This window comes from Ranitomeya variabilis, chromosome 4 (genome assembly GCF_051348905.1).
Source record: "Ranitomeya variabilis isolate aRanVar5 chromosome 4, aRanVar5.hap1, whole genome shotgun sequence".
Classification (NCBI taxonomy): domain Eukaryota; kingdom Metazoa; phylum Chordata; class Amphibia; order Anura; family Dendrobatidae; genus Ranitomeya; species Ranitomeya variabilis.
This window is the reverse complement of record NC_135235.1, coordinates 716971313-716996210: the sequence shown is the minus strand read 5'-3', so window position 1 is coordinate 716996210 and position 24898 is coordinate 716971313. Positions and strand designations below refer to the sequence as shown.

Sequence of the window (24898 nt, the reverse complement as noted above, 5' to 3'; positions counted from 1 at the left end):
AATTACAAAAAAACCCCCACTACTTTCAAACCTCAAATAATGCAAAGAAAACAAGTTCATAATCATTTAGAAACAACAATACTAATGTTTTAACTCAGGAAGAGTTCAGAAATAAGTATTGTGTGGAATAACCATGATTTTTAATCACAGCTTTCATCCGTCTTGGCATGCTTTCCACCAGAGGTTTTCAATGTGGTTCAGGTCTGGAGATTGGACTGCCCATGACAGGGTTTTGATGTGGTGGTCTCTTCATTTTTGCCAGAGCTGTATTAGACGTCCGGTAACTGGTAATAATTCCCTCATGTGTGGGGTCTATTTGTCTCCAAGCAGAGAAATCACACGTTACAGTCCACACATAACACTGTGTAGAAAAGGCGGCGCGAGGTAATTGTGCCAGTAGTGAGGGCGAATAATGGTGGAAACGACACTGGCTGAGGAGAAGTTCCCATGTAGGTTCTAGACTCCAGATATCATTCACTGACACTGAGGCCCCTGATCATGTGACCCCTGGCTCCTCCCCTCCTGTGACCTCATCACAGGTCCTGTGCACACAGAGCAGCCTGGAGTATATATATCTGGAGTGCGGCTCTGCAGGTGGAGGTAGGTGGTGGAGATTCCCCATTTCTTGGGGGGGACATTAACCCCTTCAGCGCGAAGACGCTTTTGGAGCCTCTGTGTGGTGTGAATAGTGACGTAACAGCTGTGGACAGAATGCGGCTTCGCTGGTTCCCAAGTCCTCAGACACCTGCAGGATGAGAGGACAGAAGCCCAGAGAAGTTCTCCCACAATGCGATGATTTCTCTCCTAGTTCCGCTCCAGCACAATAATGTAGATACTAGTGATGAGTGAGCCGCTCGGCACTTGATCCAGTATCATGTGTGGTTTGGCCCCGTATGTCTCACGGCTGTTAGACAGCCAATAAACATAGTTACATGGGTTGAATAACGACCTAGGTCCATCAAGATCCAGCTTTCTCCACCAATTGTTCATTTTGTCACTAATTTAACTGTATCCCACAGTGTTACTTGTACTGAGGAAATCATCCAGCCATTTTTTAAAAGCTGTTATAGTGTCTGCCGTGCTAGGTGCGTTACTCTACATTTATCAATATTAAACTTCATTTGATCTTATCCAGATCATTTTTTACTATTGTAATTTCAAGGTCAGATTTTAGTATCCTACTGTCACAGGGTCCTTCTCCGGTACCACACAATCAACAGAGCAAGAGAGTAGTCACCAATTCCAAGACCTTTATTTAGGCAAAACACAAAAGGTCTATATATACTATCCATCACACAAAGGATAAAATATTCCAGAACACGAATGCATTTCAGTAAAGGTACCTTCACACTAAACGACATAACAACGATAACGATAGCGATCCGTGACGTTGCAGCGTCCTGGATAGCGATATCGATGTGTTTGACATGCAGCAGCGATCTGGATCCTGCTGTGATATCGCTGGTCGTTGCAGAAAGTCCAGAACTTTATTTGGTCGTCAGATCGGCGTGTATCGTTGTGTTTGACACCAAAAGCAACGATGCAAGCGATGTTTTACAATGGTAACCAGGGTATATATCGGGTTACTAAGCGCAGGGCCGCGCTTAGTAACCCGATATTTACCCTGGTTACCATTGTAAAAGTAAAAAAAAAAAACACTACATACTCACCCTCTGATGTCTGTCACGTCCACCGGCGTCCGCGCTGCTGCTCAGAGCTTCCTGCACTGTGTCAGCGCCGGCTGGCCGGAAAGCAGAGCACAGCGGTGACTCTTTCCGGCTGGCGCTTACACAGTGCAGAGAAGCACAGCGCCGGGGGACAGACACCGGAATGTAAGTATGTAGTGTTTTTTTTTTTTTACGTTTACGCTGGTAACCAGGGTAAACATCGAGTTACTAAGCGCGGCCCTGTGCTTAGTAACCCGATGTTTACCCTGGTTACCAGTGGACTTCGCATAGTTGGTCGCTGGAGAGCTGTCTGTGTGACAGCTCTCCAGCGACCACACAGCGACACTGCAGCGATCGGCATCGTTGTCGATATCGCTGCAGCGTCGCTTAGTGTGAAGGTACCTTAACAGGATAAAAGTCCAACAATCCAGTACAGAGGATAACAGTCCATATTCCCTTCTTTCTCTCTGATATGCTCTTCACATCATGGTTCCACATCAGACTGATCTCTGTGTCTCACCTCATTCACAGGCCAGGAGGGGGAAGGTCCCAGGGGCTCATTGTTTCAACAAGCTAGGTCAACATGTCATTAGCATATTATCAAAAAACACTATTCACTGACCCTGTGGAGAGATAACAATACAGAAGTGTGGGGAGAATATCAGAGGGCAAATAGCAACTGATCCTACAAGATACAGTAACACCATGATAATCAGTAAAATAGAAATATACACAAAATGATACCTACATAACATATCACACCATCACACCTACATAGTTTGGTGTCGTCAGCAAAGACTGACACTTTACTCTCAATCCCATCTGCAAGGTCATTAATGAAGAGGTTAAAAAGAATTGATCCTAGCACAGATCCACTGCTGACTATATCCCATTTAGAGGACGTACCATTTATGATAATAACTCTTTGTTTCCTGTCATTTAGCCAATTCCTTACCCATCTGCATATAGTTCCCCCAGTCCTTGCTTCTGTAGCTTCAGTATAAGGCTGTTATGTGGTACAGAATTAAATGTCTTTGCAAAGTCCAGATAAATCACATCATTACCAACATCCAGATTGGCACTCACCTCATAGAAATACAACATGTTAGTTAGACAAGACTTATCTTTCATGAGACCATGCTGGTTGTCAGATATATTATTCTCTGCAATATATATCTCTGCAGGTCATCTCTTATGATGCCCTAAACATTTTTGCACACTATTGATGTCAGACCAGACGGTAGTTACCTGGATCCACCTTCTTACCTTTCTTAAATATCAGTACCACATCAGCCATCTTCCAATGTTCAAATTGCTCAGACACATGAGTACTTCTTTTTGTGTTTATCTATTATTTCAGATGGTGAACTTGAATTTTTGCCTTGTTGAATGATAACTGAAACAGACGGTTCATTTTTGAACATGGATGAAAAGTGCCTGTTTAATATCTCAGCCTTTTGTTTGTCTTCTATAACAATTATCTTGTTATTATCATTTTTAAGGGGCCGAAATTATCTTTTTTTCCTCTTGGCATTGATTAATGTAGAGACACGGGGGGTCGGCGGTGCTCTGGTTCGCAAGCCGAAACTACATGGACTAGGGATCATCCTAACGAACGCCCATTCTCCTTTTACCATGGGCGTAATACTACTCAGACAGCACAGAGTGAGGGTAAAAGAGTGTGGCAATAATTTATTTAACCACAAAACAGGCAAATAATACATAGAATAGTCCCAGCAAAATACTCAATATAGTGCACATTACAGAGTCTCACCTTTCCGCTGACTCGCCAGGATAAGAGCAGCTGTTACTTCAGAGCTTCCAGGGCCGACGACCCCACCTGTGGCACGCACACAGAGAGGAGGTAATGACAAGCCTAGGAAGATGAATGAGCGTGTTAATGTGGATATAATCTGTGCTGCTGAGTAGATGTAGGTCCAGACGTATTTCACATAAAGAGAGGTGGTTTATTCAACGTGTTTCGAAGTCTAAGCGACTAGGATACTGTCTTATATATAAAAATTTCAAATAACGGCGCCATTGGCATCACCTGACAAACAGACAATGTCAGAGTTCACAGATACAGCACATGACATATTCAAGAATTCATGTATATTTGAGTAAAGTATTTAAGCATTGAAATGTCATGGTATTAACCAAATTTTCCTATTCCATAGTGCAAAGATGAAAAAAGAAAAATTTGGATAATACCATGAAATTTCAATGTTTAAATATTTGCTTGTCAGGTGATCTCATTGGTGCTGTTATTTGAAATTTTGTATATATAAGACAGTATCCTACTTCTGACTCTGTATTCGCATGGTATTTCCTGATGGAAGAAGTCGCTTAGACTTCGAAATGCGCTGAATAAACCACCTTTACAATAGTTAGCAAGGCCGAAGAAAGACATTTCGTCAGAATAAATCCCCAAAAATAACTCTATTATAAACCAATAATACTAGAAATATATTGCACAGGGGATATGGCAGCCAATTCCCACAAGAAGAATCCTGGAAACACAGAATTAGAAATGATTCTTTCTTCGCAGTTTCTATAGGACTTAATACATTCCTGATTCCGGAGAGTAATAGAAATACGGCAGAAAACAGAGGAAGAAAGTTCAGAGATGAAGCTTCATAGAAAGACATTGAAGTTACAGATGCCATTTAACCCTTTCTGGGAAAGTGATTCCAGAACTTCACCAGGTAAATCCCATGAGATCTGTAGCAGGTAAAGACCCCAATATCCACAGGTGTCCCTTCTAATTGGGGGGAAACTGTCACCCCTAATAATCCTCAGACAGTTCTGACAAACACAGAAAAGTGCCCCTTTATAGAGGTGACAGAAAGTCTGTTTAGTCACTTTAGCTTCATAGTATCACAGCTTACAAAAGAAAAATAACCCCCGTAAAACTGGAATACTTTATTAGATAATGCACTAAAACCAAAAAACCCTATCAAAAAGTCAGTATTTCCAGGGGAGAAAAATATATATAATATAATCCCCCGTATTAGTTTATAAATACTGGTAAGATACCACACCCACAATATTATTTGAATATCCAATAGAAAGTGATATAACACTAGTGTCCAATAATAGCTGTAAGGGTGTATATATATATGTGCACTATCCCTCACAGCTACACAAAAACCCTAGAGAATGATACTACCTAGATGCGGAGGTTGGCACCCTAAGAAGAATAACGAGAATGGCGCCCCCGCTCGTACGATGACTATCCCTGGTCTCCTACTGTCTCCCTATAAGGGATAGAATTGGAAACAGAAGGCCAGGTGGCTGGTAATAACGTGTGACACTATATGATACCAGCTATACAGCATTTCAGGCCCAACCCCCAACATGTGATGTAAGGTTAAAGGATAGTTGTACTGACTAAAATATCACCAAATAGAACACAAAGAAAACAAATAACATCGGTATATAACCAGCACAAGCCTGGGTTGGTTAATAATATAGTCTAGAGGATACATATAAAATATGCAACCAACACTGTCAGAGACTGACTGATAATCACTAAAAAATACTCATACCACATGATACATAACAAAACACAACACGCCACCACATACACCTGGAAATAGATTGTCATAAACTGATAAGGTCAGCCAAATGAGAAATGCAGTTTTAGAACAAGAGATACATTTATGATAGTAATAGTATACTCATCTATTGCACTAGTAATCCCCAGCCGATCATTCATCCAGGAATAGTGGCTCACAAAGTGACTCAGGGCGAGCAAAATCTCCAAAACACCTCTCGACGCGTTTCCCCCACATGCCTGGGTTCATCAGGAGAGTACAGATAACAACATGGCAGTATATAGGTATACAAAAAGATAGGGCTGCAGTGATTTACCTGTGGGTACGGCTTAAATAGATAAGCTCACAGCAAGGAAAGAAAGGACTTCCTGTTTGGCGATTAAAACATAACCGTCACTTAGATCATACCATAGTCATGATAGCGCCAGGTAAAACCCCATAAGACGCCATGATAGTGAAGTCCAAAATGGACCCACACGGAAATGAAGAGCGCTGACACACTCTAGCGGTAAATAGACCGGAAATACGGGGCAAAACCATGAATCACACAGCGCATGCGCCGAAAAATAGAGAAAAAGCCCGCAATGGACAACAGAGCGCAAGCGCACCCAGTACACCCTATCAAGGGAAGATATCAACCAGCGTTTCAGCGCCACAGCCAAGGGGACAACGCATGCGCAAAAAGTATAAGGGCTATTAAGGCAGCGAATAAAAAGACACCCTGACAAATACAGATAAAGAAGGCACATGCACTGAATCATAGGTATGCTACCATATTAACCGGGGCAGTGTAATACATGCCTCAATGAGAAACTATACAAGATAAATAAATAAACAAAGATATATGCAATATTAAATATGCGATACGGCCAAAACAGGTAAGTAACCAGATACTAAAGAAGAATCGTATAGTTACATAGTTATTGAGGTTGAAGGAAGACTTTAAGTCCATCTAGTTCAACCCATAGCCTAACCTAACATGCCCTAACATGTTGATCCAGAGGAAGGCAAAAAAAACCCCATGTGGCAAAGAGTAACTCCACCATGGGGAAAAAAATTCCTTCCCGACTCCACATACGGCAATCAGACTAGTTCCCTGGATCAACGCCTTATCAAGGAATCTAGTGTATATACCCTGTAATATTATACTTTTCCAGAAAGGTATCCAGTCCCCTCTTAAATTTAATTAATGAATCACTCATTACAACATCATACGGCAGAGAGTTCCATAGTCTCACTGCTCTTACAGTAAAGAATCCGCGTCTGTTATTATGCTTAAACCGTCTTTCCTCCAGACGTAGAGGATGCCCCCTTGTCCCTGTCTCAGGTCTATGATCAAAAAGATCATCAGAAAGGTCTTTGTACTGTCCCCTCATATATTTATACATTAACACAAGATCACCCCTTAGTCTTCGTTTTTCCAAACTAAATAGCCCCAAGTGTAATAACCTATCTTGGTATTGCAGACCCCCCAGTCCTCTAATAACCTTGGTCGCTCTTCTCTGCACCCGCTCTAGTTCAGCTATGTCTTTCTTATACACCGGAGACCAGAACTGTGCACAGTATTCTAAGTGTGGTCGAACTAGTGACTTGTATAGAGGTAAAATTATGTTCTCCTCATGAGCATCTATGCCTCTTTTAATACATCCCATTATTTTATTTGCCTTTGTAGCAGCTGCCTGACACTGGCCACTGAATATGAGTCTGTCATCCACCCATACACCCAGGTCTTTTTCATTGATGGTTTTGCCCAGAGTTTTAGAATTAAGCACATAGTTATACATCTTATTACTTCTACCCATGTGCATGACCTTACATTTATCCCCATTAAAGCTCATTTGCCATTTATCAGCCCAAGCTTCTAGTTTACATAAATCATCCTGTAATATAAAATTGTCCTCCCCTGTATTGATTACCCTACAGAGTTTAGTGTCATCTGCAAATATTGAAATTCTACTCTGAATGCCCCCTACAAGGTCATTAATAAATATGTTAAAAAGAAGAGGGCCCAATACTGACCCCTGTGGTACCCCACTGCTAACCGCGACCCAGTCTGAGTGTGCTCCATTAATAACCACCCTTTGTTTCCTATCCCTGAGCCAGCTCTCAACCCACTTACACATATTTTCCCCTATCCCCATTACTCTCATTTTATGTATCAACCTTTTGTGTGGCACCGTATCAAAAGCTTTGGAAAAGTCCATATACACTACGTCCACTGGGTTCCCTTGGTCCAGTCCAGAACTTACCTCTTCATAGAAGCTGATCAAATTAGTCTGACATGAGCGGTCCCTAGTAAACCCGTGCTGATACTGGGTCATGAGGTTATTCCTCTTCAGATACTCCAGTATAGCATCCCTTAGAATGCCCTCCAGGATTTTACCCACAGTAGAGGTTAAACTTACTGGCCTATAATTACCGAGTTCAGTTTTTGCCCCTTTTTTGAATATTGGCACCACATTTGCTATACGCCAGTCCTGTGGTACAGACCCTGTTATTATGGACTCTTTAAAGATTAAAAATAAATGGTCTATCAATGACTGTACTTAGTTCCTGCAGTACTCGGGGGTGTATCCCATCCGGGCCCGGAGATTTGTCAATTTTAGTGATTTTTAGACGCCGCTGTACTTCCTGCTGGGTTAAGCAGGTGACATTTAATGGGGAATTTTTATCACTAGTCATATTGGCTGCCATGGGATTTTCTTTTGTAAATACTGATGAAAAAAAGTCATTTAGCAGATTGGCTTTTTCCTCATCCTCATCCACCATTTCACCCAGACTATTTTTAAGGGGGCCAACACTGTCATTTTTTAGTTTCTTACTATTTATATAGTTAAAGAATATTTTGGGATTATTTTTACTCTCTCTGGCAATGAGTCTCTCTGTCTCAATCTTTGCTGCCTTGATTTGCTTTTTACAGAATTTATTTAATTTTCTGTATTCATTTAATGCCTCATCACTACCTACTTCCTTTAATTCTCTAAATGCTTTCTTTTTGTTCCTTATTGCACCCCTAACAGCTCTATTTAGCCATATTGGTTTCCTCCTATTTCTAGTATGTTTATTCCCATACGGTATATACTGTGCACAGGTCCTATCCAGGATGCTAATGAACGTCTCCCATTTTCTTTGTGTATTTTTGTGTCTCAGGATATCGTCCCAGTTAATTTCACCAAGATCCTCTCTCATCCGTTGGAAATTTGCCCTCCTGAAGTTTAGTGTCCTTGTCACCCCCCTACTACCCATCTTATTAAAGGTTACATGAAAACTTATTATTTTGTGATCACTATTCCCCAAGTGACCCCCAACCCTTATATTTGATATGCGGTCTGGCCTGTTGGTTAATATTAGGTCTAGCAGTGCCCCCCTCCTTGTTGGGTCCTGAACCAGCTGTGAAAGGTAATTGTCTCTCATAGTTGTCAAAAACCGATTACCTTTGCTGGAACTGCAGGTTTCTGTTCCCCAATCTATTTCAGGGTAGTTGAAGTCCCCCATAATAATGACTTCTCCTTGAGTCGCAGCTTCATCTATTTGCTTTACGAGGATATTCTCCATTGCTTCCATTATTTTTGGAGATTTATAACAAACCCCTATCAGTAATTTATTATTTTTTCCCCCTCCCCTTATCTCCACCCACAGGGACTCCACATTTTCATTTCATAGTGATACAGTAATAATAATATAATAATATCACCATCCCATAACCCTGCAAAAAAAAACCCAATCCAAACCACAAGTACCTGCAAAATAAATAAATGATATAATATGATAAACAAACATAGATAAGTGATACAGTACGGGTAATATAACCCGATTGAGAAAAGTGGCTAGTAACAATGGATTACCGAATCAAAGAAAACAGCAGTAATTTTGCTGCTCATTTAAGCCATTCGGTACAAGAGTTCGCAGCCTAAAAATCCATTGACACTCCTTTTGAAGGAGTAACTTGTCCAAATTACCACCTCGTGGGTTACGCCGCACGACCTCAAGGACACAAAAGGAAATTGCTCTGTTGTCATTCAAATGGACTAATCTGACGTGTTTCGCTATCGGTGTATCTCGGTTATGTTTAATGTCACCCAGGTGTTCACCAATGCGTCTCCGCAGCTCTCTTTTAGTTTTACCAACGTAATTAAGTGGACACAAACAGGTCGCCATATACACCACTCCCTCCGATTTACAATTAGCGAAATCTCTCATATAGTAGATTTTGTCTGATGTGGTACTCTTGAAGGTTTTCTCCTTTCTAACCCATGAACAAAATTTACAACCCCCACACCTAAAGGTGCCACAGGGTTTGTGGTCCAGCCAGGTGCCAGATGCTTTAGGACGATCATAGAAGCTGTGAACCAATCGATCCTTGATGGACCTACCCTTTTTGTATGTAATTTTAGGGGTGGATGGAACAAAGTCCTTGAGATCAGGATCAGCCCTAAGGATCCCCCAATGCTTCTTTAGAATGTTTTGTACCACACATGATTTGTTGTCAAACATGCCAATAATTCTCGGGATTTCGGGTGTATCCACCTTAGGTGGTGGATGAAGTAAATCATGACGGGCACAACCAGCTGCATGCCTCCATGCCCCATCAAGGACCAGCCCAGGGTACCCTCTCTGACCAAATCTACACCTCAGGTCACGGGCCTGTTCCATGAACTCATGGTTATCAGAACAGTTTCTCCTTATGCGTAAAAATTGGCCTTTGGGGATACCTTTACGCAAGGTACCTGGATGGAAACTATCCCATCTGAGGAGACCATTAGTGGATGTTGGTTTCCTAAAAGTTCTGGTGGACAGTCCACCCCTCTCATCCTTCCTTACGTTAAGGTCAAGAAAGTTGATGGACTCCTCCTGTATCTCCGATGTGAACCTCATGTTGATTTTATTATCATTAATGCACCAAATAAATTGATCAAACTCATCAATAGTGCCTGACCATAATATGAACACATCGTCGATAAATCTCGACCAAAACAAAATCTTAGGGAACCACCAGGCTTCTTCCACAAAAATAATGGTCTCCTCCCACCAGCCCAGGAAGAGGTTGGCATACGATGGGGCACAGGAACTCCCCAAAAAAAGGAAACAGTTATGATTTAAAATAAATGCCATGAGTTCAACCACGAACTTGTTATGTGGGATACACTGGGTGGCCCGAGTATTAAGGAAAAATTCCATCCCTCTGATGCCTGCCTCGTGGGGAATATTACTGTACAACGCTTCAACATCAATGGACGCTAAATAAGTATTAGTACCAATGTCAATATCCTCAAGTTTAGTAAGTAAATCCAAAGTGTCCCTCAAATATGAGGGCAATGAGATCACAAATGGACGGAGAATTTTATCTATGTAAATCCCCACATTCTGTCCCACAGAGCCAACCCCTGACACTATAGGGCGACCCTTAAGGGGAACAAGCCCCTTATGTATCTTTGGGAGACCGTAAAAGGCAGGCACCAGAGGGAGGGAAGGGGAAAGAAATTCAAATTCGTCTTTGGTTATCAACCTGAGGTCCAGGCCTCTAACAAGGATATCCATTAACGTGTCCATATATAATGGAGTTGGGTCCTTACTCAAAATTTCATATGTCTCTCTATCGTTTAGTACCAATTGACACATAGACATATACTGGTCATGATTCATTATAACCATATTGCCCCCCTTATCGGAGGGCTTGATTACAATATCTTTATTTTTCTCCAGTTCAGTTAGAGCCTCCATTTCTGACCTAGTGAGGTTAGACAACGGATCATTACCCCTATCATTTGGGTTTATCCTCAAAAGATCTTCCTCCACAACCTTGAGGAAAATGTCAATAGAATCCAATCCCCCCGCCGGGGGTACTCTGGTACTTTTACGTTTAAGGGACGTGAAAGGACCCAACCCATCATCACGTTCATTGTCCCTCAGTAAATCAGTCAAAACATCAACAGCTTCAAGGTCCTCGGCCGAGATACCCAAATTTTCACACCTTTCCCTATCCTTATCAAGATAAAACTTGTGCCACTTGAGTTTACGTGCGAACAGATTGATATCTTTAACCCAACCGAATACATCAAATTTAGTTGTGGGAACGAAATTAAGGCCTTTATATAACACATTACATTCCTCATATGATAGTTTATAATTGCTAAGATTCACAACTTGACTGGACCCCACAGGAACTAGACCATTCTGTTTCTCAGTGGATACCCGAGTGGGGCCCTCTGCTCCAAAAAAGGAGAGGAGGAGGGTAAGGACAATGAAGGTCCAGGTACCGGCAACGACAAAGATGGATCGCTCACCATAACAGTTGGATTGTTTGTTTGGAAACCTCCTTGCATTTGCGTACCCATATTGGTGGGCCCCATAGGGGCATTCATATATGTATTGTGACCTTGCCATCTATGTCTCTGTCCTCTACCCCGTGTCCTCCCCCTCTGTCTCCACCTACTCCTCGAGTTCGATCTCTCCCTATCAGAGTTGTCTGTTTCTGATGATGAAATCTGAGTCCGATTATCACGTTGAGGATTCAAAAAATTATATGCCCTGTTTTCTTTAAACTCAGTAAAGTCCCTCGTAAATTGGAAGTGCTTCCTATCCCTAATATTCACCTGAAACTTCTCCACAGAGGTTTGTAACAATGACTCCCTCCTTGTGAATTCAGGATCAGACTTAAATACCAAGGCTTTTTCTATGAGTTCTCCCAGGATTTTTAGGCTGCGAACTCTTGTACCGAATGGCTTAAATGAGCAGCAAAATTACTGCTGTTTTCTTTGATTCGGTAATCCATTATTACTAGCCACTTTTCTCAATCGGGTTATATTACCCGTACTGTATCACTTATCTATGTTTGTTTATCATATTATATCATTTATTTATTTTGCAGGTACTTGTGGTTTGGATTGGGTTTTTTTTTGCAGGGTTATGGGATGGTGATATTATTATTTTATTATTACTGTATCACTATAGGATTCTTCTTTAGTATCTGGTTACTTACCTGTTTTGGCTGTATCGCATATTTAATATTGCATATATCTTTGTTTATTTATTTATCTTGTATAGTTTCTCATTGAGGCATGTATTATACTGCCCCGGTTAATATGGTAGCATACCTATGATTCAGTGCATGTGCCTTCTTTATCTGTATTTGTCAGGGTGTCTTTTTATTCGCTGCCTTAATAGCCCTTATACTTTTTGCGCATGCGTTGTCCCCTTGGCTGTGGCGCTGAAACGCTGGTTGATATCTTCCCTTGATAGGGTGTACTGGGTGCGCTTGCGCTCTGTTGTCCACTGCGGGCTTTTTCTCTATTTTTCGGCGCATGCGCTGTGATTCATGGTTTTGCCCCCTATTTCTGGTCTATTTACCACTAGAGTGTGTCAGCACTCTTCATTTCCGTGTGGGTCCATTTTGGACTTCACTATCATGGCGTCTTATGGGGTTTTACCTGGCGCTATCATGACTATGGAATGATCTAAGTGACGGTTATGTTTTAATCGCCAAACAGGAAGTCCTTTCTTTCCTTGCTGTGAGCTTATCTATTTAAGCCGTACCCACAGGTAAATCACTGCAGCCCTATCTTTTTGTATACCTATATACTGCCATGTTGTTATCTGTACTCTCCTGATGAACCCAGGCATGTGGGGGAAACGCGTCGAGAGGTGTTTTGGAGATTTTGCTCGCCCTGAGTCACTTTGTGAGCCACTATTCCTGGATGAATGATCGGCTGGGGATTACTAGTGCAATAGATGAGTATACTATTACTATCATAAATGTATCTCTTGTTCTAAAACTGTATTTGTCATTTGGCTGACCTTATCAGTTTATGACAATCTATTTCCAGGTGTATGTGGTGGCGTGTTGTGTTTTGTTATGTATCATGTGGTATGAGTATTTTTTAGTGATTATCAGTCAGTCTCTGACAGTGTTGGTTGCATATTTTATATGTATCCTCTAGACTATATTATTAACCAACCCAGGCTTGTGCTGGTTATATACCGATGTTATTTGTTTTCTTTGTGTTCTATTTGGTGATATTTTAGTCAGTACAACTATCCTTTAACCTTACATCACATGTTGGGGATTGGGCCTGAAATGCTGTATAGCTGGTATCATATAGTGTCACACGTTATTACCAGCCACCTGGCCTTCTGTTTCCAATTCTATCCCTTATAGGGAGACAGTAGGAGACCAGGGATAGTCATCGTACGAGCGGGGGCGCCATTCTCGTTATTCTTCTTAGGGTGCCAACCTCCACATCTAGGTAGTATCATTCTCTAGGGTTTTTGTGTAGCTGTGAGGGATAGTGCACATATATATATACACCCTTACAGCTATTATTGGTCACTAGTGTTATATCACTTTTTCTATTGGATATTCAAATAATATTGTGGGTGTGGTATCTTACCAGTATTTATAAACTAATACGGGGGATTATATTATATATATTTTTCTCCCCTGGAAATACTGACTTTTTGATAGGGTTTTTTGGTTTTAGTGCATTATCTAATAAAGTATTCCAGTTTTACGGGGGTTATTTTTCTTTTGTAAGCTCTTTTGTCCTCCCCTCGGCAATATATTTTTTGAACAGTAAGCCCTTCATAGTATCAGCTCTAATCCAATGGTGAGAGAGCGATTTACCCTGAAGAGTCACAGATTGTGGGGTTGTTATATAATGTTATATTTAGGGGGTTTTGTGTTGTCTCCTTATAAGAATCACAATGGTTTTGTTCCTTTTCCGCTGACAGATACAAACGACCCAACTATGAAAGACGGGAACCAAGGAAACCTGTATTAAGGTACCTTCACACTCAGCAACTTTGCAACGAGAACGACAACGATCCGTGACGTTGCAGCGTCCTGGATAGTGATCTCGTTGTGTTTGACACGCAGCAGCGATCTGGATCCCGCTGTGCCATCGCTGGTCAGAGCTAGAAGTCCAGAACTTTATTTCGTCGTCAGGTCGGCGTGTATCGTCATGTTTGACATCAAAAGCAACGATGTCAGCAACGTTTTACATGGAGCTAACGACCTGCGAGAACGATAAGTGAGTCTCCGTTACGTCACTGGATCGCTTCTGCATCGTTCTGGAGTTGCTGTGTTTGACGTCTCTACAGCGATTTAAACAGCGATGCTCCAGTGATCGGCTCGTTGTCTATATGGCTGCAGCGTCGCTGAGTGTGACGGTACCTTTACTCTCATAGTGCCATGCCCCTTTCTTGGCCCCCAGACACAGTATAATGTTCCCACAGTATCCCCCACACATTATGATAGTACAAGATGTCCCACACAATATTCTTCCAACCAAACCACTTGATAATAAATCCTCACTTATCCCATTTTTGATACAGTACAGTGCCAGTTTCTTGGCCCCCCCACACACACAGTATAATTTTTCCACAGTACCTGCATCCCCAATTTTTTAGGGTATTTTTCATGTAATACAAAGAAGCCTACAAAAAAAATCTAAAAAAACCTAATATAAAGAGAAAATAAAACTGTGTACATGGAGATATTGACGTCAAACAACTCCTGTCTTGTTGTTCTTACAAACAAGCTTTTATAAAAGCCTCAAACTTCTGTGTGTGAATCAGACATGAGATGTAATGTGATAGAAGATTACAGTACGGGGAAGATGGGAAACAGTCATATAGACGGCTGGTGGTGATGGAGTAAGTGACGGACTTTGGCCAAATATGTTCCTAGAGCCGTAGTAGAAGATGAAGATGTCGTCCTCATCATGAAGTAGTTATTTCTCCTGTCACGTGTAATGAATATCTCCTGCAGTATTGCTAATTCTGATTCCAGTGTCGGTAAATGAGACGAGAATTAGCGTTATGGAAGATGAGTCTATGAGGAACGTATTCAGCTGCCAACTCCGAGGAAGAAACTGCTTGTTGTCTGTGGCCTAAATATATAGGTTTTATTAGTAGACGTCAGTGAAGAACGCCGTATGTTGTAAAATAATAAAAAATACCATTGCTGCTTGGGTCCCCCGCCAGTCTCTGTATTTCCTAGTCATTCCCAACGAACTTGTGATTCCTACAGCCAATCAGTTGCTGAAGCAGTAAGAAACATAGCCAGTCATTGGGAGCATGGAGATGTCTTAGCCAGCAATTCAACTTATGTTCCAGTCCATAAAAGACTAGAGAATACAACATCTACATGTTCTATCTCCTCATGTGTTTCCCTTATTATCTCCAGTAATTGTATTATTTCACAGGATTTTTATGATGTTACATCGGCTCATCTTCTCATTCAGGTTCCTACAATATCAGATCCTCTCAGTGAAGATCATCTATATAAGACAATTTTCCTGAATTACCCATCAAGAATGGATATGGACAGAGACAAGATGGGGGAGAGGATATTACACCTCACCCTAGAGATCCTCTTCCGGCTTACTGGAGAGGTGAGAGATTCTGATGAAGTCACATTACATCATTCTTATCTATGAGAATAACAGATGGACAGAACTGGAGAGGTGAGGACTCTGGAAATGTCTGTAGTGAAATTTATTAATGTGTCTCTCCATAACCAGAATTACACAGTAGTGAAGAAGACCTCTAGTGAGCGCTGTCAGGACCCTGTGTCTGAGGGATGGGGAAGACCCATGAGTCCAGTCCTAAGGCCTCCCTGTAACCCCCTGGTTTATGAGGATATCAATGACCAGAAGATCCTAGAACTCACCTACAAGATGATTGAGCTGCTGACTGGAGAGGTGACTCTGCTGGGAATGTTGGAACATTATACAATAATGCTATGAAGGGATCAGGGGATGACGGTATCATTGTATGTGTCAGGTTCCTGTAAGGTGTCAGGATGTCGCTGTCTATTTCTCCATGGAGGAGTGGGAGTATTTAGAGGGACACAAAGATCTGTACAAGGAAATCATGATGGAGATTCCTCAACCCCTCACATCACCAGGTAATAGACAGGACTAAATGCACACAGCCTATAATTATCTGTATGTAAACAATGAATTCAGCCCTTGTATGTGTTTCCTTCAGATCTATCCAGTAAGAGGACAACACCAGAGAGATGTCCCCATCCTCTTCTTCCAGAGGACTGTAAACAAGAAGATCCCAATGTTCCTCAGTATCATCAGGTAGATGGAGAGAAGGTGTCATGAGATCTCCCCTATGATGTATAGATGGCTGTGAAGGTCTTGTGCTCAGCTTTGTTTTATCCACCAATATTATATGTTTTATACTTGTGTAATGAGAACGGTGGAGATGGCAGGATTAGAGCTGACCATAGATGTGACTTCTCCATCTGTGTGTGACTTTTACAATATTTGTTTCAGGGTGAAGATCTGACCCCTATTAATACTGCAGAGACCTATGTGATGGGTGATGAGCGGTGTAAAGAGGATATTCCCACATATGACTACCCAGGTGAGTAGAAACTACTAAATGCAGAGAAGTCACAGATTCTTCTCAGTCACCAGCTGTGGCTGCTTTATCGATAGTCTGTTCTGGTCGTATCACAATCGTGTGATCCCCAATTTGCCTATAGACCACAACATTCTGCTCTATTTGGAAATATTGAAATTACTTTGTGAAATTAAATCCTTTTCTATAGAACTTATAACCTGGAGTATCCACCTACCCCCCTGTGATTAGTAGTCACTGACCATTACCTGCCCAGATCTGTAAACTACAGAGCCAAATAACGTAGAATGTGCTAACAAGTAAGAAAATCACTTGAAGAAAAATATTATAATGGGCCTGTAAGAGAAAGCGGAGGGTAATGATGCTGCTGGATTCCTAGAATCCTGATATCTTATTGGATGAATTTACCTTCTCCTCTTCTGTGCTGCTGAATGTTCTCATATGGTCCCTACAAGACCAGGTCCAGTCTTTCTGGCCAAACTTTGCTTTAATGAGCAACAACATTAAATGTGCAGTCACGGCCAAGTGTGAATTTCTGTACAATAACAACAGAGTTTCCCTTTATCATGACTTTTCAATTTCTTTAAAACCAACTAACTTCAAGGAGGATTATGATAAACTACACACAAAATATTACACTTGTCCCATGATATATCTCTAAGCTGTACATGGCTGATGGCTGTAAAATACATTTATTTATGCCTGCAGAAGATGTTGGCATGGCTCGAGCCTTGGTTTCATGGATTCACTCCACGTCATAAATTTCAATTTGTTTTCAATCCTAAAGAATTCAGATTACTGCACAATCTCTCCTGAAATGGGGAGCACTAATACTTTCTCTTCTCTTACCTTTGACTATCTAATATTTCTTCTTGAAACTCATCTGACAGAAAATTATGATAATTTAGATTGCCAAGAACCACCAATCCCCATACTGTAACTGCTCCAGAGAGGTTTCACCTCTGATCACTCATTTTTTACTAATGAAGTTTGTTGAGTTTGATCATTTCAGTAGATGTGTTATTGTCTATAGTCACAGATTTTGACTACAGTAATTAGTTCCCAAAATATCCAGTTCCTGCAGCCAGTTTTATGTTTCTAATCAGAGTCCATTTTTCAAATCTGACGTGTGTCACTTCATGTGGTGATAATTTTAGAATTCTTCACAAAATATAAGCCCAAATTTTTTCACTTTCACAAAGGGTAATATCAAACAGATCGACCTCACACATTATTTTACAATTTCTCTTGTATCTGACAATTCCCTATATATGGTTGTACATTACTGTCTGGGCACATTTCAGGGTTGAGAAGGGAAAGCGTGCCATTTAGCTATTTGAATCCAGATCTTACTGGAATAGCTTGCAGACACAATGTATTAGGAGCAGTGTTTGTGGCCACCTATCAGCTCAAAAGATGGCCACCACAAACAGGCTTGGCGCTATCTACTCCATCTTCCTGATCCCAGGGATTGTCTTGCTCATTACCCTTTAACACCTCTACATGGATCTGGACTTACATAGAGACCCACCTGGCTTGGCCCACAGTGTTGCCTGCTGTTCGGTGGTGTGAAATGGGAAGAACAATAGTCAGGTAGCCGGGTCAGAACCAGTAAGGCAGAGAAAATACAAAATCAGAAGACATAAGAGTAGTCAGCAAACAGGCCTGGATCACAACAGGAAACAGATACATAAGCCATGATTGAAAATAGAGGACTGAACCAGAGAAGAACAAGGCTGTATCTTGCAGCTTCCTTCAATATGCTTCGAGCTTTCATAGAATATGGTGCTAACCAATTGGCTGTATAAGGGAGTGGATTACTTCAGCTGGACAACACATACACCCATACTGCCAGACTAGAAGGTACTACTTGTCCCAGGCCCCCTTGTCTTAGTGGCTGAATCGAGCCTTTGTGATCCAGAGCTTCTGGTACCAACGTCTACTCCATTTCTAGCCCGGACAGCCATATGAATAAGGACACGCCTGCTGACATCATAGGGGCAGATCCTAGAAGAGATGTGACACACCATCTGCAGAAGCCCTAATATGAGAAAATTTCAGAAAATCAGAGCTGTAGGAATCCCCATAAAAAGACTCCATTTTGGAAATTATAACCCTCAGAGAACTAATCTATTGGAATAGTGGCAATTTTTGATTCCATAGGCAATTTCTGGAAATTAGCACACAGTGGATGTAGGAGAAAAAAAATGGGAAATGTGCCATTACCCGACACATAGTGCCCTGATTGTGCTCCAGGAGACACACACATGGTAAATTAAGTGGGTTCTTCTCACTATAGTAATGCCAAATACATTTGGTTTGGGCATACTGAAAGGCTCAGAGGTGAGGGGGAAATTTGACTTTGGGAGAGTGGTTATTGCTGGATTGGTTAAGGAAGCCATGTTAATTTTTAAGAGCCTTTGAGCCACTAATAATGTGGAAACCTCCTGTTTTTTCCACTGACAGATGATGGACCTGAGCGGGGACTTGTTTTTTGTTAGATGAATAAAAGTTTTATTGGTATTAGGTTCGTCAACATAATGTTTCTGTGCGGCTTTTTGTTCCATATTTTGGAGGCAGAATGAACAAACAGTTGAACACCGCTCCACTGGTTCATCCTATGATATTTTCTATTAGACTGTGAGCTGTCATTGTCTTGGTGAAGAATTCAATGTTTTTGCATAACTTGCCATTTTTAGAGACAGTTGAAGTAGAAATGGTAAATGACATTCAAGATATTTTATTCAAAAATAATAACTGGTTTATATCTTGGCAGATGACTGTACCAGGAGATCAGAGGAACAGCTGACATCTTTAATTATTAGATCAGATGATTTTGAGATCCCACTGGATACAATTGAAGTTAATACCATTACTCCAGATATAGCATCATCCTTACACAGCAAAGACCTATCATCTGATCCTTTGAAACAGGTCCTGTGTTCTGATTCATTGGCGACAGCTAAGGAAAATCACAGTCACAAAATAAGCATTAAAAACGGAAAAACTCCTAAATCAAAGAAGCCATTTTCATGTCCAGAATATGGAAACAGTTTTCCCATCGAAAAGTCTTTTCTTAAACATCCAAAAATTCACATAGTGGAGAAAAGATTTTCTTGTTCCAAGTGTGGAAAATGTTTTAAAGATAAATCCCATCTTGTTAGACACCAAAGAAGTCACACAGAGGAGAAGCCTTTTTCCTGTACAGAATGTGGGAAATGTTTTAATGAGATATCAGATTTGGTTAAGCACCAGAGAACCCATACAGGGGAGAAGCCTTTTTCTTGTTCAGAATGTGAGAAATGTTTTAAACACAAATCGGCTTTGGTTACGCACCATAGAACCCACACAGGGGTGAAACCTTTTTCATGTTCAGAATGTGGCAAATGTTTTCATGAGAAATCAGTTTTGGTTAAGCACCAGATAACCCACACAGGGGAGAAGCCTTTTTCCTGTTCAGCATGTGGGAAATGTTTTAACCAGAAATGTAATTTTGTTATACACCAGAGAACCCACACAGGGGAGAAGCCTTTTTCCTGTTCAGAATGTGACAAATGTTTTAACGAGAAATCAGTTTTGATTGAGCACCAGAGAACCCACACAGGGGAGAAGCCTTTTTCCTGTCCAGAATGTGGGAAATGTTATAAGCAGAAATCAGCTTTGGTTAAGCACCAGAGAACCCACACAGGGGTGAAACCTTTTTCATGTTCAGAATGTGGCAAATGTTTTAACGAGAATTCAGTTTTGGTTACACACCAGAGAACCCACACAGGGGAGAAGCCTTTTTCTTGTTCAGAATGTGGGAAATGTTTTAACCAGAAATGTAATTTTGTTATACACCAGAGAACCCACACAGGGGAGAAGCCTTTTTCCTGTTCAGAATGTGGGAAATGTTTTAACGAGAAATCAGTTTTGATTAAGCACCAGAGAAACCACACAGGGGAGAAGCCTTTTTCTTGTTCAGAATGTGGGGAATGTTTTAAACAGAAATCAGCTTTGGTTACGCACCAGAGAAACCACACAGGGGAGAAGCCTTTTTCTTGTTCAGAATGTGAGAAATGTTTTAAACACAAATCGACTTTGGTTACGCACCAGAGAACCCACACAGGGGTGAAACCTTTTTCATGTTCAGAATGTGGCAAATGTTTTCATGAGAAATCAGTTTTGGTTAAGCACCAGATAACCCACACAGGGGAGAAGCCTTTTTCCTGTTCAGCATGTGGGAAATGTTTTAACCAGAAATGTAATTTTGTTATACACCAGAGAACCCACACAGGGGAGAAGCCTTTTTCCTGTTAAGAATGTGACAAATGTTTTAACGAGAAATCAGTTTTGATTGAGCACCAGAGAACCCACACAGGGGAGAAGCCTTTTTCCTGTCCAGAATGTGGGAAATGTTATAAGCAGAAATCAGCTTTGGTTACGCACCAGAGAACCCACACAGGGGTGAAACCTTTTTCATGTTCAGAATGTGGCAAATGTTTTAACGAGAATTCAGTTTTGGTTACACACCAGAGAACCCACACAGGGGAGAAGCCTTTTTCTTGTTCAGAATGTGGGAAATGTTTTAAACAGAAATCTGCTTTGGTTACGCACTAGAGAACCCACACAGTTGTAAAACCTTTTTCATGTTCAGAATGTGGCAAATGTTTTAATGAGAAATCAGTTTTGGTTACGCACCAGAGAACCCACACAGGGGAGAAGCCTTTTTCCTGTTCAGAATGTGGCAAATGTTTTAATCAGAAATCAGCTTTGTTTAACCACCAGAGAAGTCACACAGGAGAGAAGCCTTTTTCCTGTCCAGAATTTAGGAAATGTTTTAAAAACAAATGTAATTTTGTTATACACCAAAGAATCCACACAGGGGAGGACTTTTTCATGTTCATAATGTAGGAAATGTTTTACACTAAAATCAACTCTTTAACATCAGAGAAATCACAAAGGATTCATGTTAAGAATGTTGGAAATGTTTTAACTGAAAATTGTATTTCTTAAAGGGGTTGTCCATTACTAGGACAACACTTTGTCATCCCTCATGTTTGTCCTCTTTCAAATAAAAACACTCATACTCATTTTGCATGCCTGCGCTGTTCAAGGGTCTTAGCAGTTACGTTCCCGGGGCTCATGTGAGGTTGTTACATAACACAAGCCCAGCGCGGAATAAGCACTGGCTTCACTGTTCCTGCAGGCCACATGTATGTTTTTAACTTTTTACAAATACTGGATTAAATAAGACAACATTTGATTTTTTATGGAAATCAACTGGTGCTCTTTTTTTCTTTTTTGCCTGCATTTACAAGTGGACTCCAGCGACATTGAACCTGGCACCCGTGGTCCTGTGATACTCCTCTGGTGAGCACTGTGAAAATCCTTTTTCCCGTTTTCCCATGCTGATTGATTCACTGTTCCTGCCTTCGGATGTATTTAACATCAAAAGGAAGCCAAGGCTGCAGCTGCTCTTTGGCTAAGGGTACCGTCACACAGTGCCATTTTCATCGCTACGACGGCACGATCCGTGACGTCGCAGCGTCGTATGATTATCGCTCCAGCGTCGTAGACTGCGGTCACACTTTGCAATCACGGCGCTGGAGCGATGCCGAAGTCCCCGGGTAACCAGGGTAAACATCGGGTTACTAAGCGCTGGGCCGCGCTTAGTAACCCGATGTTTACCCTGGTTACCAGCGTAAACATTAAAAAAAACAAACAGTACATACTTACATTCCGGTGTCTGTCCCCCGGCGTTCTGCTTCTCTCCACTGTGTCTGTGCCAGCCGGAAAGCACAGCGGTGACGTCACCGCGTCACCGCTGTGCTCGCTTTCCGGCCGGCAGGCACTCACAGTGCAGAGAAGCTGAGACACCGGAGGACAGACACCGGAATGTGAGTATGTACTGTTTGTTTTTTTACGTTTACGCTGGTAACCAGGGTAAACATCGGGTTACTAAGCGCGGCCCTGCGCTTAGTTACCCAATGTTTACCCTGGTTACAAGTGAACACATCGCTGGATCGCTGTCACACACAACGATCCAGCGATGTCAGCGGGTGATCAAGCGACGAAAGAAAGTTCCAAACGATCTGCTACGACGTACGATTCTCAGCAGGGTCCCTGATCGCTGCTGCGTGTCAGACACTGCGATATCGTAACGATATCGCTAGAACGTCACGAATCGTACCGTCGTAGCGATGAAAATGGCACTGTGTGACGGTACCCTTACTCTTATTGTTTGATGTGTCCAAAGAGTGAAGATAGTGAACCAAGTTTAAGAATGCACTTGCTTTCAAAAAGCATTTGGAATTCTACTAGTCTTTTCCCTATGTTTTCTATGATCTTTAAATACATTTTCCCTGCATGTTTCAACCAAGAAAGAAAAAAAGAATATATATTTTAACTTTGAAAAAATAAAGATTTCATAACTTTAAACATGTCTTGGAATTGTAGAGTAGAAGCTGGATAAATCTTTTCCATTCCAGTGAGAAGGGTTTTTCCAAGTAGTGGATATCCCCTTTAAACATCAAAAATCTCACACAGAGAGAAACCATTATCATACCTACAGTAGAGTGTGAAAAATAAATTACTAGAAAATCATATTTTGTTGACCATCAAAAATAACTCAGATGGGGCGTGGCTAAGACACTGAAGAGAGCAGACGTGCAGCACTGAGCTCTCCCCGTCGTTTTCACAAACATCGGGTTCCTGCCTAGTAAACGGCAGGTTATTGTCTCAGTTTGGCTGGAGGAGACACCAGGGAGCCGACAGGAAGGATTTGAGTTAGCACTAATGTTGAGCGATACCGTCCGATACTTGAAAGTATCGGTATCGGAAAGTATCGGCCGATACCGGCAAAGTATCGGATCTAATCCGATACCGATACCCGATACCAATACAAGTCAATGGGACTCAAGTATCGGACGGTATCCCTGATGGTTCCCAGGGTCTGAAGGACAGGAAACTCTCCTTCAGGCCCTGGGAACCATATTAATGTGTAAAATAAAGAGTTAAAATAAAAAATATTGCTATACTCACCTCTCCGACGCAGCCTGGACCTCACCGAGGGAACCGGCAGCGTTCTTTGCTTAAAATGCGCGCTTTTCCTTCCTTCCGTGACATCACGGCTTCTGATTGGTCGCGTGCCGCCCATGTGGCCGCGACGCGACCAATCACAGCAAGCCGTGACGTAATTTTCAGGTCCTTCTAGGCATTCAGTATTTTAAAATTACGTTCCGGCTTTGTGATTGGTCACGTCGCGGTCACATGGGCGACGCGACCAATCACAAGCGCCGTGACGTCACGGGAGGCAGGAAACGCGCACATTTTTAAAATTACGTCACGGCTTGTGATTGGTTGCGTGCCGCCCATGTGACCGCGACGCGACCAATCACAGCAAGCCGTGACGTAATTTCAGGTCCTGAATGCCTATTTCTGTATTCAGGACCTGAAATTACGTCACGGTTTGCTGTGATTGGTCGCGTCGCGGTCACATGGGCGGCACGCAACCAATCACAAGCCGTGACGTAATTTTAAAAATGCGCGCGTTTCCTGCCTCCCGTGACGTCACGGCTTGTGACTGGTCGCGTCGCCCATGTGACCGCGACGCGACCAATCACAAAGCCGGAACGTAATTTTAAAATACTGAATGCCTAGAAGGACCTGAAAATTACGTCACGGCTTGCTGTGATTGGTCACGGAAGGAAGGAAAAGCGCGCATCTTAAGCAAAGAACGCTGCCGGTTCCCTCGGTGAGGTCCAGGCTGCGTCGGAGAGGTGAGTATAGCAATATTTTTTATTATAATTCTTTATTTTACACATTAATGTTGTTTCGATACCGATACCCGATACCACAAAAGTATCGGATCTCGGTATCAGAATTCCGATACCCGCAAGTATCGGCCGATACCCGATACTTGCGGTATCGGAATGCTCAACACTAGTTAGCACTTGTCCCGCAAAACGGCACACATGCAGAGCTGAGGCAGCGGCTCGCTGTATGCGCTCGGAGTCGACAGACATCTGCTATGCACGGTCAGTGACTCACCTGCAGGTCGATTCCCGGGTGAGTTGAAGGCATCGAGGGGGCTGAGGAGAGCGCCTGTGGGCTGGGTGCTGAGGCCTTGGTCCCCTGGAGACGCGGGACCGCTGGTGGCAGGAACTGACCTGAGGTGCGGGGGCCATCTTGGGATTTCTCTGGTACGTGGAGAAGACATTGGAGTTGGAGGAGAGACACGACGACGAGGCAGGCAGGAGATCCTGAGACAGCTGTGGAAGATAGCTGGCTAGCTGCAGCAGAAGTACGGGGGTTTACAGA

At 42.0% G+C, this 24898-nt stretch overlaps 1 protein-coding gene across 1 annotated transcript; it reads left to right on the top strand.

Moving 5' to 3' along the window:
• Positions 1 to 550: 550 nt before the first annotated feature.
• Positions 551 to 23017, top strand: LOC143766592 (uncharacterized). Its single transcript, XM_077254384.1, has 8 exons — positions 551 to 600; positions 15466 to 15615; positions 15745 to 15924; positions 16007 to 16130; positions 16214 to 16311; positions 16510 to 16600; positions 19374 to 22128; positions 22560 to 23017. The coding sequence occupies exons 2-7, from the start codon at positions 15538 to 15540 to the stop codon at positions 20894 to 20896; spliced, it is 2094 nt and encodes a 697-aa protein (XP_077110499.1). The 5' UTR covers positions 551 to 600; positions 15466 to 15537; the 3' UTR covers positions 20897 to 22128; positions 22560 to 23017.
• The last annotated feature ends 1881 nt before the right edge of the window (positions 23018 to 24898 follow it).

Excerpts from the sequence above, each read along its gene's own strand:
- LOC143766592 (XM_077254384.1), top strand. The coding sequence starts at position 15,538 with ATGGATATGGACAGAGACAAGATGGGGGAGAGGATATTACACCTCACC. Across the intron at positions 16,131-16,213 it reads TCAACCCCTCACATCACCAG|ATCTATCCAGTAAGAGGACA; the intron begins GTAATAGACAGG and ends TGTTTCCTTCAG. Across the intron at positions 16,601-19,373 it reads TCCCACATATGACTACCCAG|ATGACTGTACCAGGAGATCA; the intron begins GTGAGTAGAAAC and ends ATATCTTGGCAG.